The sequence below is a fragment of the Eriocheir sinensis genome, chromosome 12 (assembly GCF_024679095.1).
Source record: "Eriocheir sinensis breed Jianghai 21 chromosome 12, ASM2467909v1, whole genome shotgun sequence".
In the NCBI taxonomy this organism is placed as follows: Eukaryota; Metazoa; Arthropoda; class Malacostraca; order Decapoda; family Varunidae; genus Eriocheir; species Eriocheir sinensis.
In genome coordinates this window covers 15,047,369-15,061,498 of record NC_066520.1, presented here as the reverse complement: position 1 = coordinate 15,061,498, position 14,130 = coordinate 15,047,369, and the positions used below count along the sequence as shown (strand labels likewise).

General features: G+C 46.4%; 1 protein-coding gene across 4 annotated transcripts in view; it reads right to left on the bottom strand.

Moving 5' to 3' along the window:
* The window catches only part of LOC126997474 (ATP-binding cassette sub-family C member 8-like), a 34,240-nt gene that overhangs the window by 1,944 nt on the left and 18,166 nt on the right, over positions 1 to 14,130 (bottom strand). For all 4 annotated transcript variants that reach the window (XM_050858581.1, XM_050858578.1, XM_050858579.1 and 1 more), the window contains 19 exons: positions 12,909 to 13,087; positions 11,978 to 12,226; positions 11,430 to 11,595; positions 10,153 to 10,278; positions 9,604 to 9,709; positions 9,144 to 9,299; positions 8,617 to 8,722; positions 7,860 to 7,997; positions 6,530 to 6,775; positions 5,058 to 5,272; positions 4,624 to 4,794; positions 4,224 to 4,489; positions 4,014 to 4,135; positions 3,523 to 3,744; positions 2,434 to 2,591; positions 1,944 to 2,139; positions 1,189 to 1,507; positions 821 to 1,008; positions 454 to 641 (listed from right to left, as the gene is read on the bottom strand). In XM_050858581.1, coding sequence (XP_050714538.1) covers positions 454 to 641; positions 821 to 1,008; positions 1,189 to 1,507; positions 1,944 to 2,139; positions 2,434 to 2,591; positions 3,523 to 3,744; positions 4,014 to 4,135; positions 4,224 to 4,489; positions 4,624 to 4,794; positions 5,058 to 5,272; positions 6,530 to 6,775; positions 7,860 to 7,997; positions 8,617 to 8,722; positions 9,144 to 9,299; positions 9,604 to 9,709; positions 10,153 to 10,278; positions 11,430 to 11,595; positions 11,978 to 12,226; positions 12,909 to 13,087 — 3,517 coding nt within the window. The remainder of the gene's footprint in view (positions 1 to 453; positions 642 to 820; positions 1,009 to 1,188; positions 1,508 to 1,943; positions 2,140 to 2,433; positions 2,592 to 3,522; positions 3,745 to 4,013; positions 4,136 to 4,223; positions 4,490 to 4,623; positions 4,795 to 5,057; positions 5,273 to 6,529; positions 6,776 to 7,859; positions 7,998 to 8,616; positions 8,723 to 9,143; positions 9,300 to 9,603; positions 9,710 to 10,152; positions 10,279 to 11,429; positions 11,596 to 11,977; positions 12,227 to 12,908; positions 13,088 to 14,130) is intronic.

Genomic DNA, 14,130 nt, shown 5'->3' with positions numbered 1-14,130 from the left:
TTCTAGCTGGAATATATATGCCCTTTGAAGCTCATAAATATCTTAAAGGGCAAGGGTGTGTTTGGTATTTTCGCAGTTACGTCATCTGAAACCCTACGACCTCAAGAGCACAAGACCATCAATAACAACAACAAAAATATCATAAACACCATCACAAAAACAACTGGAAGAACAACACCAACAAACATAATAGCTGCAGAAAAAAGCAACGGAATCATGAAAAGAACAAGAAAAAAGGACTAGGAGACAAGAAAAAACAAGAAGAATATATGAATAAAAAGATACCGAAGAAAACGAAATCAAGAAAAAAAATGTAAGTCATCTAACATGATAAAGAGACACATCACGTCGCTAATCCTTCCACAAAAGAGTTATACATTTATTTATCGTTTTGAAAACCTCTTACTATAACCACCACGCTTCCCCACCCATCTCTCTTATACCCTTATCTACCTGACGGTGCCACAGAAGAGATGAGAGTCCTGCGGGATGAGGGAGGTGGACGCCCGCAGAATGTGAAGGGGGACGTGGCGGAGGTCAGTGCCGTCGATGAGGATGGAGCCTTTCGTCGCCCTCACCACTCGCAGAAGAGCCAAGGCCAGGGTGCTCTTGCCGCTCCCCGTCCGTCCGCACACCCCGACCTGAAGTTGCGTAGTAGTAGTAGTAGTAGGAGGAGGAGGAGGAGGAGGAGTTCACTGACACTATGGCACGGTTCTTTACCCCAAACCTTCCTCTTCATCCTCCCAGTCACCATTTTTTTCCATTCTGACTTCGATCACTGCTCTCCACTTGCAACCCCGAATGTCATGCTCATCCTTACCTTCTCGCCGGGCTTGATGACGAAGTTGAGGTCGCTGAGGATGATGGGGCGGCTCTGGTGGTGCCGCAGGGTCACGCTGCGGAACTCAACCTTGCCTTCGAGTGGCCACCCAGGAGGCAGACCCGAGGACATTCTCCTGCACTTGAAGCTGACCTGGCTGTGGCGGCGACGGTAACGCTGGTTGGCCTCTGAGAAGTTGTTTTCTTGTGTAATGTACTTGATATAATGAGTTAAATTTTACGTTCTGTGTTTCCATTGTTAGTTTTGCAGATGTATGCCTAAATGTTAAAATGTCTACAAATATTTTCAAGTAAAACGTCGTAAAACAAAAGATTTCCTCTCTCCGTATATACTGCTTACATCCTTACCAATATCATCAGAAAATGCTGGACTCCTTTTATGCTTCTTATTATCATCGTCTTCCTCCTCCTCCTCGTCCTCGTCGTGGTGGTCGTCCTCCTCCTCGGCGGGCAGACTGGCGTAGCGGTGGACCCTCTCTACGGAACACAGGCCCATCTCCGTGTCCGCCAGGAACCTCACCACCCAATTAAGGTAGACCGGCACCAGTAGCGTGTAGTTGATGGCCAGACCCACCATGTCGGGAGTGAGCCGCGGCCCCAGTCCCGTCGTGGATCCCAGCAGCGAGGCGGCGGTGGCGCAGAACACGATGATGCCGCCGATGTAGTCCTGCCAGGGGAGGGGGGAAGAAATGGGGATTGCACATACGAGCGGACACACACACACACACACACACACACACACACACACACACACACACACACACACACTAAAGAGCTCCATAGTGAATGTTACAAGAGGGGGAAAGCACACTGATAAACTCTTCGCTTTAACCACAAGAGGGAAAACAAGATAACAGCTCCCACTGAGTCGAAAGCCAAACAAAGCAGTTTTCTGTACTCGTTTGTCTTCTCTGTTACCTGGTTTACTTTGTGGATGAGATCTATTGCTAAGAACCCACTTCAAAAACTGGTGATTTTCTGGACGGTTAAAACTAAGGTGTCCAAAATTCTGTATGTGATTATTTTAGTGAATATTTTATGGGCAGGAAGCTGATTGGACGACAGTTTTAGATATGTTAGGCATGTGCTCATCGTGCCCTCACCAGACATATCCCGAGCCAGCGGTTCCCGGCGTGGAGGAGGATGAAGGCCGCCAGGTGCGTATCCAGGCGGTGGAGGAACACCTGCTGGAACCTCCGCTCCTGCCCGTAGGCGCGCACCACGCAGGCGCCGCCCACGGTCTCCCCGAGGTGGCTCAGCAGCGGGGAGCGGGACAGGCTCTCCAGGCGCTTCAGCTCCCTGGTGGCGGGGAAGGAAGGAGACTGAGCTTAACCCAAACACAGACGTCTACAAATTTTAGCATGCATAAATGTAGGACTTCAAACTGATCAAAAGTAATAGATCCCTTTTCTGGACACTGCTTTGATAATGTGAGTTTGAATGTCCTTCAAAGACTATTCTGTGCTTTTCGGGAAAGTATTGTTACTATATACAATTAAAATTCTCTCTCTCTCTCTCTCTCTCTCTCTCTCTCTCTCTCTCTCTCTCTTTTTCCCCACACACACCCACACACACACACACACACACACACACCTTGAGGAGCAGCGGAAGAACTTTTGCACGGCGTAGTAGACCAGACAGATGGGCACGGCGGCGGCGAGAAAGGCGGGGGTGACGGCGGCGTTGACCAGCACGGCGGAGGTGACCAGCAGCACGAAGAACAGCAGGTGGGTGACGGACCGCGCCAGCTCCTGAAGGCAGTGGCAGGAACAGTTTTAGTTACTTTACCTGCTGGCTAACACTATCTGAGCCTAACCGAAAGCCGCTTTGACTTCATTGCATAAGGACAAAAGAACATAAACATACTCCAAGGGGTTAACTAGCTTGTACAAGGCAGCTCCACACTTGACCATTTTCCTTCATAAATCTATACAACCTTTACTTCGATATCTTTGTCGTGCTTGGCTCCTATTTCTTGTCTGTTCTATTCCTCTATGCTCCTATTTCTTGTCTATCCTATTCCTCTATGCTCCTATTTCTTGTCCGTTCTATTCCTCTATGCTCCTATTTCTTGTCTATCCTATTCCTCTATGCTCCTATTTCTTGTCTGTTCTATTCCTCTATGCTCCTATTTCTTGTCTATCCTATTCCTCTATGCTCCTATTTCTTGTCTATCCTATTCCTCTATGCTCCTGTTTTTTGTCTGTTCTATTCCTCTATGCTCCTATTTCTTGTCTATCCTATTCCTCTATGCTCCTATTTCTTGTCTATCCTATTCCTCTATGCTCCTATTTCTTGTCTATCCTATTCCTCTATGCTCCTGTTTCTTGTCCGTTCTATTCCTCTATGCTCCTGTTTCTTGTCTGTTCTATTCCTCTATGCTTCTATTTCTTGTCCGTTCTATTCATAAATTTATACAACCTTTTCCACTATTTCTTTGTCGTGCTTGAACTTGTCACAAACATGGCTGATACGCCTGTTTCACTCTTTCATTACCCTGTTTGTCAACCACTTTCTGCATATCTCCTTCTTGAATGTAAATTAATCTAAGAATGCAGATTTTATCATCAGAGGAAGCCTCGTAGCAAACATTCACCTTAGTCAAGCTAGATAATTTACGAAAGTGGTTTTGCTTAATAAGTGTTCCCTACTCAGCTAATCCTGCCCGCCTTCCACACCCACCTTGTCTATCATGGCCGTGTCGTTGGTCACACGGTTGAGGAGTCTGCCGGCGGGGGTATCGTCAAGGAACCGTGGCGCCGCCTTCACCAGGGCGCGCAGCATGCCATGGTGTAGATTCCTCCGGCCCCGCCCCGCCGCCAGCTGCCCGAGGAGGTTAGTGGAGAGGGACAGCACGACAGACACAGCAGACAGCATGGCGTAGACCTGGTAGTAGGAACTCATCTGCGGGAGAGACAAGGAGAATTGCTGAAAAGGTGACGTTTACTCACGGTGATGATAACGGTGTAAATGATAAAGACTGACTGCCGAGTAGGTGTTCTGAGTACCCTATGCACCATCATCCTCCAATTCGAAAGCTCATGTTCTATATCGTAGAAGAACACGATGCTTTCTTCACCACACAAATAGCGGACAGTGGAGTCAACGGTTTCGGACGCAGGTGATGACAGAAAACAACAGCAGCCACATCCATTATAGTCACCGCCACTCACCGTCTCTTCGACAAACGCCTGCATCGCCTCCTCGCTTTTCTTGTCTCCTGGTTTCGTCTCGTTCCAGTGACTCGCCTGTCCAGTCCAGCGTCCCAGCCAGAAGTCCAGACCCACAGTCACCCCTGTAGGCCGGAGAGAGACGAATATCAGTATGGAACGTGTGTGTGTGTGTGTGTGTGTGTGTGTGTGTTTCAGTTGTACGTGTCTCACCTTGGCCAGCCACAGCACAGAGCAGGTAGGCCAGCCCCATGCTCACTCCACATGCCCGCAGGTACACCAGATAATTCCACGTGGAGGAAGAACTTCTCCCTCTCTCCTCCTGTTCCTCCTCTTCCAGCTTCCCATCCTCCTCCACGTCTTCCTCGATGGGCACCTCCTCCTCCAGCTCCAGATCCTCTTCCAGGGCCGTGGAGGGCGAGAATAGGCTTCTAATGTTCCACCTTTCGCTCTGATTGTTGCCAGCACGCCGCACCGACCTGCCAGGGAGTATGATTATGGTTTATGGCAAAGCGAGCGGCGTCTTCATCGACATGACCAACCTCATTATCAATCATCATTTTCACCATCACCATCGTCATCACCATCGGAATTAAGACTCATCAAGCGTTACCTGAAGGACGCGGAGGAGAGGAGTCGGCTAAGGAGAGGCTGCGCTGCGGTGCGTGTGCGGGGCGGGGCGGGGCGGGGCTGAGGCGGCAGGCTGAGGGCATGACGAGGGACCTGCCGCACGGGCTCCAACTGCGAGGCCTTGCGGCCGAATGCTGGGGCGCTGGACTTGATTCTGGAGGAACACATAGACGTAGACGTTATAAGGGGAAAATAATAAGAGAAAGGATGGTGATAATGAGGAGGAAGAGAAGAATGAGGAAGAGGAGGAGGAGGAGGAGGAGGAGGAGGAGGAGGAGATGAGATAGATACATAGATAATGGGTAGATATAGATAGAGAGATAAACAGATAGATAATCCCAGCAACCACATCATTACCAAAATTATCATCTCATCAACAGTAAGCAGTAGCCATCACCATCATTTCATCATCCTTACCTGAAGAGCTGGAGCTTGTACGAGGAGGAGATGGTGGAGGAGGAGGGGTTAAGGAGCGGGTGAGGCGGCAGGAGCGGCGTAAGGGCGGGCGGCAAGTACACATATTCGTCCCCCGGCAGAAGCGCGCTATGGGGCACCTCCCTGTTCATGCTGTACTGCCTCGCCGCCCTGCTGTGCCCCCCGCCGAGGTAGTCTTCGTGGTCCTCGGCGCCGTGCTGTCAAAGGGTAAAGGGGTTATTACACTGGGCAAATTTTCCGTGGATCTTCAGTCAAACCACGATTTCCGCTGGCGTGGTTCTTATATTTCCGTGGTTTTCTGATGTGTCGACGATCTTCCAAAGCTACGGCAGATTTCACTGAAAGACGACGGTATTACTCACCATCATCATCAGCAGCAATAACAAGAAACAAATGAGAACCACGCTAGCAGATATCGTGGTTTGACTGAAGATCCACAGAAAATTTGCCCAGTGTAATAGCCCCTTAAGCAGAACAAGCTTTTTTATAGTGAAGGAAACAGTTCTCTATGGGGCAATAAACAAGGAAAGACAAAATAGCCAGTTAATCGCTGCTTCCGCAAATCAAACAGGAGTGACCAGAAGAGAGGTTCATTAATGGAGCTGTAAATTGTTATATCCAAAAACTGAAACTGTGAGGAAGATGGACTGCGCAGAAAACATACTACGCGTCAGGAACGTCTTTGATTTGCTCGCTGTTCTTGGGAAACGAAACATGTGTATACGAACTACTCTTTTGTTGTCATTTATATTTCCTACTAACATTGAAACCTCTTGAAAACCGTAGGGTGTTATTACGCAACGTTTTCTTTCACTGATCTGATATCTGAACACGTGTCTTCTCCAGATCTCAATCTTATACTGCACGTCTTTTGTTTCTTTTCTGTACCTATTCTGGCCGGCTTCTATAACTCACCTCTCCTCTTTCGTTGCGTGTACCAAATTTTCTTAGCTACTTCAGTGTACTACAAAAATCTTCGTGCCTCTCATATCAAACAGAGCAGATGACCTACAGCGTGAAAGCATGTGTGACAAGAAATGATCAAAGGTGAGGTGTTCGTGTTGAGTAACAAAAAATCACGAGGCAGAAATAGTCGGTTCGCAGGGTACTACAATCGACGCAGTAACCTGACTTTGAAATACTATACCGAACAGCACATCACTTTACTTTTTACTTTTTGTGGGAGAGGCGAGTAGCGGGCTTTTTTTATACTCTTTTTGTTGCCCTTGAGCTGTATCCTTTGATGTAAAGAAGAAAAAAAATCAGCCAATGCGTAGTCTGGGGAGCGATGCGAAGTTTGGGATTAAATATAATCAGAAACAACAATATGCAGTACCACATTATTGCATACCTGATAGCAGAACATCATCTCAGCAACATAAACAGTTCAAGTAAAAAGACAACAAAATGCGTTCTCTCAATCTTCTCTTTTTTCCTGTCTTCTTCTCTCTCACCTCGTCACCATTGTCTCGTCTTGAGCCTCTGGTGGTGCTGTTCCGTAGCGCCAGACGAGACACGAGCCTCACCAGGGCCCACCGCTCCCTGGCCGTGCGTCCCTCGCCCGCCGCCCCCTCCGCAGCCCCTTGTGTTCCCTGTCCCTCACCTCCGCCACCCCACGCCCGCCACAACATCGGTGCCGCCCGTGCAACCTCTTGTGGACTGCCCTGGACGGAGATTCGCCCGCCTTCCAGGTAAATGATCTGTAGGGGTGATATGGATGGTCCGTTGCAAGGCAGTGTGTGTGTGTGTGTGTGTGTGTGTGTGTGTGTGTGCTCGAGCTTGCATGCACTTGTCTGGCCATGTCTGCTTATCATAATGAAGCGCCAGGAAGAATTAATTGTGTTGTTGTTGCAAATTAACTGAGAAGAGTGTCACAAAAACAGCCTTCGGAGTCGTCGTGGGTTGGGTAAGATTATGAAAGACAAACGACGCCACCTGCATGCATGTTTAGGGGGGGGGATGTGGGTGACTGTGCCATCTGCAGTGCTTGCCTTGAGTGAGTGTTGTTGGTGTGTTGTTAAAGAGTAAATCACGGGAGGACACCGGTCATGCGCTGTGAGGGTGTGTATGGCAAAGGGGCCGCCATCAATAAGTACAATAATGAAGAGCAAGGAAGTGCATGAGTGAATTTATGAGGAAGGACCAGGAAGTGCATGGCAAGAATACGATAAAGGACAAGGACGTGCATGACTGAAGAAAAGGAATTAAATTTATGATTAAAATATGATGAAATACCCGACATTTGGATCGAGGAATGTCAGATGGATATAACAGCACAGGATGGCGTATGATGAAATATGTTACCAGCAGTATGTTACCTTCTGAAAGCTCCAAAACATGCACAATTAAAATTAAAAAAGGCTGCATAAATGAAGAGCTAGAGCAAAGCATCTACGTAAGCGAAACACACACAAGTTTATAATAGTTAGTTGGATATTTACAAACAAAAAGTAAGTTTTTTTTTACAGGAAAGGAGACACTTAAAAAAAAAAAAGGAAACAAAAGAGGAAAGGCAAAAAGGGGGAAAAAGGAGGGAAAAAAAAGCTTGCAGTATAGTCAGTAGAGAGCAAGCATTAGCTCCTACATAAGAAAGCCTGGCAAATACACTGAGGAAGGGGAGATTATACATGCTTACGTGTTTGTTAAGCATGAATGAGCCGTCCATGCTCGCTGGCTGTTGGCGCGTTTATTGCGAGGGCTGCGGTCAGCATGCACGTGCACAAACACCGGGCAGCGAGGCAGGTGTGCGGGAGGAAGCGTAAAAGTGTGTGAGGAAGTTGTGACCTTATTGGCGCGTCGGGAGAAGTGCATGAGGTGCGTGGCGAGGATAACGGTGCGTCGGCGGCCCAGCAGCAGCCCCAGCACCCCCGCCTCCCACACGCTGCCCCCCACGCCGGAGTCAAGGGCGGAGAACGGCGAGTCCTGGCCAGAGGGAAGTACAGGGAAGGGAAATGAAGAAAAGACAAGGACGGTCAAGCATGAATAAGATAGAGCAGAGATTAATCAATGAAAATTATCATATGAATTATGTTGATAATTAAAAGTTATAAAAAAAAAAGTATTGTAGAATTCAATGGCGAGGGGGAGGAGGAGTAGGGTCCCAGAGGATTTCAGAAACAAAGAAACACGGGGACGTGAAGGCTTCAGAAATAAAGGAAAATAAAAATATTAAAAAAAAAATCTACAGTAATAGGAACCCAGGAATATAGGAGTCAGTGAGACTTCATCATCAGACTCAAGGACATGCAGACTTTATAACCAAAGATACACGACGTCATCAGAAGCCAAAGGATGAAAGAATGGAACACGGGCATACAAGGATAGTGGGGCCGAATAGGTAAAGGAAGTCAAGTACAGAGACATCAGAAATAAAAGAATACATAGCTTCCGGTAACCAAGAACTAGATAGACACTATTTCAACTCAGGGCAGTGGGACCTCAAAGCATAGGATCGTAAGGACACAGGAACTCCTGAAACAAATGGAGCAGCATCACGGGCCCTAATGAATGAGGCGGAGACAGTACACGACAATCCACTCACCAGGATCACCGTGCGGGCGTCGCTGTAGAGGGCACGAGCCAAGGCCACCCGCTGCCGCTGCCCACCTGACAGGCTGATGCCCCGCTCGCCTATCTCCGTCAGGTCTCTGAAGAAGGACATTGGCACCATTGTAATCTATGGGAGGGATGATCGTTTCTTCATAACCGTCATTACTGTAATCACCACTACCACTGTTGTAATCAATAGCATCACAACCAATGCAACACTATCATATCATATTATTATTATAGACTGCAGTTGTAATCACACCCTTCTTTTTCAACGTTATCACGTCTTAACACTAAGCAATGTCCTCCACATGGTGAGGAAGCCAAAACTACACTGTCTACTCTAAGTGAAGTCTGACCAAACAATTGTAAAATGGCAGCATTATATCTTTATTCTTCAATGAGAAGTTTCCGCCAAAATAACTCGGCATTCTGTTTACTTTATTTGCTGCCTCAGTGCTTTTATTTAATAATCTAAGATTTTATGAAATCTATGCTTTTCCCCTTACCCCGACTCACCCGTGGGGGAGGATGTCCACGTCGGGCTGGAGGGCGCAAGCGGCGAGCACCCTCTGATAGCGGCGAGCCAAGTAGCGGCGCCCGAAGAGAATGTTGTCCCTCAAGGAGGCGTTCTGGAGCCACGGCTGCTGCGGGACGTACGCCACGGACATCTCTCTGGAGGGAAGATGCCATGGTCTTCTTGGTGACCGTCTGTTTTAGTGTCCGTCTGTCTATTTGACTCTCAATCTGTTTGTCTGTCCCTGTCCGTCTGTCTATTTCATTAAAATTAAGCAAAACAAAAACATTCAGAACATATTCGTGAGCCAACGACATTCTAAAGTAAACCACTACATGCACACTACACAACTCTCCCTGTCGTGCCTCGCACCCCTACCATTATCTAACAACTCACTGCACGATTTATTTCCCGTTAGCAACTCTGCCACAAAAACACCATCACCTCTGAAACTACACTTACCCAAACCACCGCAACTGACCCCTCACGGTACACAGTTCCCCCAGCAGCGCCAGTAGGAAGGAGGTTTTGCCGGACCCCACAGCGCCAAGCACCACGGTCAGTCCTCCTAAGAGAGAGAACACTACATGGACCAGGAAACAGCGAAGACATGACGATAACGAAGAGGGCAGTGGCACGACAAAGAAAGATCAAAAGGAACATAAAGCAATGTGTTGAAGCGTCTGCATTGCGATGAAAATTAATATTAAAAGGAGAAGGAGAAGAAAGAAGAAGAAAAAAAGAAAAGGAAGAAAAGAAAAGATTAAAAAGATGGATGGGAAGGAGGAAGAAAAGAATGGGAATAGGAAGAAGGCTAATAAGGAAATGGAGGAGCAGGAGGAAAGGGAGGAGGAGGAGAAGTAGCAGCAGGAGGAGGAGGAGGTAGGGAATAATGAAAATGGAGAAGTATGAAAAAATGGATGTAAAGAAAAAAAAGAGAACAGAATAAGCCGCCAATGCAATCAAAACTGGTGACTTAAATCTCAGGTAAACCAGTCCACACTAACACACCTGTGGGCACCTGGGTCGTGATGTCCTCGAGGGCGGGGCAGCGGCCGAGGGTGGGCCAGGCGAAGGTACCGCACTGGACGCTCACCGCCACCTGCCGCCGCTCACCTGCCGCCGTCTGAGCGTCACCTGAGGAAGGAAGGGGATGAAAGGGTGAGACAGACTGATTTGTTACTGTTGTTGATGTTGTTGTGAAGGAGGAAGAGGAGGAGGACACTTTAGTTGCAGTTATCAATGTCGGTGTTTTTGTTGGGTAGTGTTGATATTGATGTTGTTGTTGTGAAGGAGGAAGAGGAGGAGGACACTTTAGTTGCAGTTATCAATGTCGGTGTTTTTGTTGGGTAGTGTTGATATTGATGTTGTTGTTGTGAAGGAGGAAGAGGAGGAGGACACTTTAGTTGCAGTTATCAATGTCGGTGTTTTTGTTGGGTAGTGTTGATATTGATGTTGTTGTTGTGAAGGAGGAAGAGGAGGAGGACACTTTAGTTGCAGTTATCAATGTCGGTGTTTTTGTTGGGTAGTGTTGATATTGATGTTGTCGTTGTGAAGGAGGAAGAGGAGGAGGACACTTTAGTTGCAGTTATCAATGTTGGTGTATTCGTCGGGTAGTATTGATGTTGATGTTGTTGTTTGTTGCTGGTGGTGGTGGTGGTGGTGGTACTGCTGCTCTTGGTGTTTGTACTGCTGCTGTTATTGATGTCATAATGAAAAAATTGCATTACATACGTGTGTTGTTAAAGGCAAGTAAACGTGACAAACAGCATCCTTGCTTTTTATGACTAGTTGAAATTATGCCTTTTACATCCTTAGAGTTTATGAGATTTATTTTCACACCAACGACACACCAGACCAACCAAAGATTCTTACACCATACAATAGTCATGACAGATATAGTGTCGATAAAAAGGGTTCTCTCTAACTCTGTCTATCTTTTTATCTATCTATTTATCTACACATGGCATAGAAATGAGAATATATAATCTAGGGAGGAAGGAGAGAGTTGCTGTACGATGTGAGTGAGTCGCTGAGGCTGTTTCCCAAAAGTCAGCTCAAGATGGAAATTTGCAAGAAAGATGGGAAAATAAACGGTTTTAAACTGAATAAAGGTAGAGGACATCGACCTTATAACCTTATAGGAGGAGCCACCTTTCATCTTCCAGCAGTTAAATTCATTTGAGGGAGACGAAAACACCTTTCCTCCCATTTTCAGACTTCTTTGCCTTCCCGCCCCTGTATCTCCCTATTCTAGTCGTTTCGGAATCATTATTTTTTTCTCTCACCTCTTCTTTTCTCTGCTTCTCCGTTGCTTTGAACTGGCAGAGTGAAAGCCTGACTCTTGTTCCCCGTCCCTCCGTTAATCTCCTCGTCATCGTCATCATCGTCGTCATCGTCTTCCTCTTCCACCTTCGAGGTAGAGGAGGAGAGGAGGGAGCAGGCAGAGGTGGGCTACAGATGGAAGAGATAAAGCAGTGAAGACATAGTATCGTTAAAAAATATATGTACATTGTTGTATAAGTAATTTCAGATCATTTTCGCGTGTAAATATATAGAGGTCTGCAAATAACAGTAACTCTTGCCAACAACTTATCTATACCAAATAAGCTGGAGATACACACGAAATTGGCGATGCAAACCATAACATGTCACAAATATTTGACGTGACCTTGATACTTTCTTAAAAACGAAACAAATAGAGAAAAGTTTTGCAGCTTTATCTTACATTCTAGGACACTTAATATAATGTTGTTGTTTTTTTCTTATTCGATGACACTGAACTAACCATATTAAGAAAAGAGGAAAGAAAAAACAAACAAAACAAAAAACTTACGCGGCTCTCCTCGTTGACTCGTGATAACCTGGATGTCTTCATTTCCTGTCCGTTACTTCCTCCTCCTCCTCCTCCTCTTCCTCCTCCAGAAGTAGCCTTTCCACCTTTCCCTCCCCCTCCTCCTTCCTTCTCCACGTGGACCCCCGAGCCCTCCCCGCGCGGCACCCTCAGCGTGATTGGGGTGAGGGGCGTGCGGGGGCCCTCCACGTCGGGGGTTCGAAAGAAGGCCTCGAGGCGCCGCACGCTATTCTGGGGGTGAAGCGTGAAGGAGATCGATCGGCGGCTCTTACGTGCAAACAGTGTGGAAAAAAAGGGCTTCTCTCCATCTATTTATCTACTTCTTTATATCTATCTATCTATCTACCTATCTATCCACGTAAGAAGTTCGAAGAGGGACTCAAGGAAGCGCCTAAAATTGTGGGGCTGGAGATCGATAGGCGGCTCTTGAGTGTAAATTGTGTGGAAAAAAGGGTCTCTCTCTCTCTCTCTCTCTCTCTCTCTCTCTCTCTCTCTCTCTCTCTCTCTCTCTCTCTCTCTCTCTCTCTCTCTCTCTCTCTCTCTCTCTCTCTCTCTCTCTCTCTCTCTCTCTCTCTCTCTCTCTCTCTCTCTCTCTCTCTCTCTCTCTCTCTCTCTCTCTCTCTCTCTCTCTCTCTCTCTCTCTCTCTCTCTCTCTCTCTCTCTCTCTCTCTCTCTCTCTCTCTCTCTCTCTCTCTCTCTCTCTCTCTCTCTCTCTCTCTCTCTCTCTATCACTCTATCTATCTATCTACCTGTCTCACACACACCTTGCCCCTAATGGTGTGGGACAAAATGATACGCAGTTATGAGGATGAAAGAGATTGACTGGCGGCTCTTAAGTGATACAGTGTCGATAAAAAGGGTTCTCTCTCACTCTGTCTATCTTTTTATCTATCCATCTATCTCTAACACACACCTTGGCCCTGATGGTGTGGGACAGGATGATGGGCAGGATGAACAGGGGCACAGTCAGCTGGTTGAAGAGCGCCATTCCCGAGAAGACGCGGCCAGCCTCCAGAGGCCTGCCCTCCACCAGCGTGTACAGCCCAAAGGTTACCAGCGACACCAGCACCCCGGCGGCCTGCGTCAGGAAAGCTACGGAAGGAGGGATGGAGGTGTGGTTGTGAAGGAGTTAAGAGAGTACATGGTGGATTGTGTGTGTGTGTGTGTGTGTGTGTGTGTGTGTTTTATAGCAAAGGAAGCAGCTCAAGGGCAAAAAAATGTCATAATGAGAAAAAAAAGCCCGCTAAACACTTCCCCCATAAAAAAAAGAGTTCAGAAGAGTGGCCAGAAGAGAGGTTATATGGGCCATGTAGTGAGAGCAAAGGTATGGCTGGTGAATGTGGCAAAAAAATGTCATAATGAGAACAAAAAAGCCCGCTCAACACTTCCCCAATAAAAAAGAGTTCAGAAGAGTGGCCAAAAGAGAGGTTATATGGGTCATGTAGTGAGAGCAAAGGTGTGGCGGGTGAATGTGGTGACTGAGAGACGCAAAATAACAGAAAAGATAATTATGGACGTAAATAAAGTTCAGACAAGGTAAAAGAAAAGGAAGATAAGGAAAGAAAAGATCAAAGTTAAATCGAAACGTTTCGAATACATTTATATCTCTCATTATCTGTCTATATTTTTAGCTTTCTCACTCATTACGATAAGAATGAGTGTGAAATAAGTTTATCTATAAGATACCAACACTTCAGCGACAAGAATATTATTTCACAGCATTCGGCAATAAATCTGAAAAGCATCATATTTCTCTTTAATAGGGCAAATATTAAACCTTCTATCTATATTAAACGGCTGACTTCACAGCGAGTTAATTATCTAGAGTAATATTTTTCATAACTGTAGCACAAGATATTCGCTGCACCTTAATATTTTAATTAGTACACGTCCATATGCAACCAGTTTTTTTACTCTATATCTTTGACTGTCTATCAATCAATCCGTCTATCTATCTATCTATTTATCTATCAATCTACTTTTCTATCCATCTATCTATCTTGCTCATATAATCCCGAAGTCACGATTCTTCACAACAACAAAGTCTAAATTAATAACGGAATGACTCGTTCACATCCTTATTGACATTCTTCATGGTGACTCGCTTAAAACACAAACATAATAGCGTTCTTTCC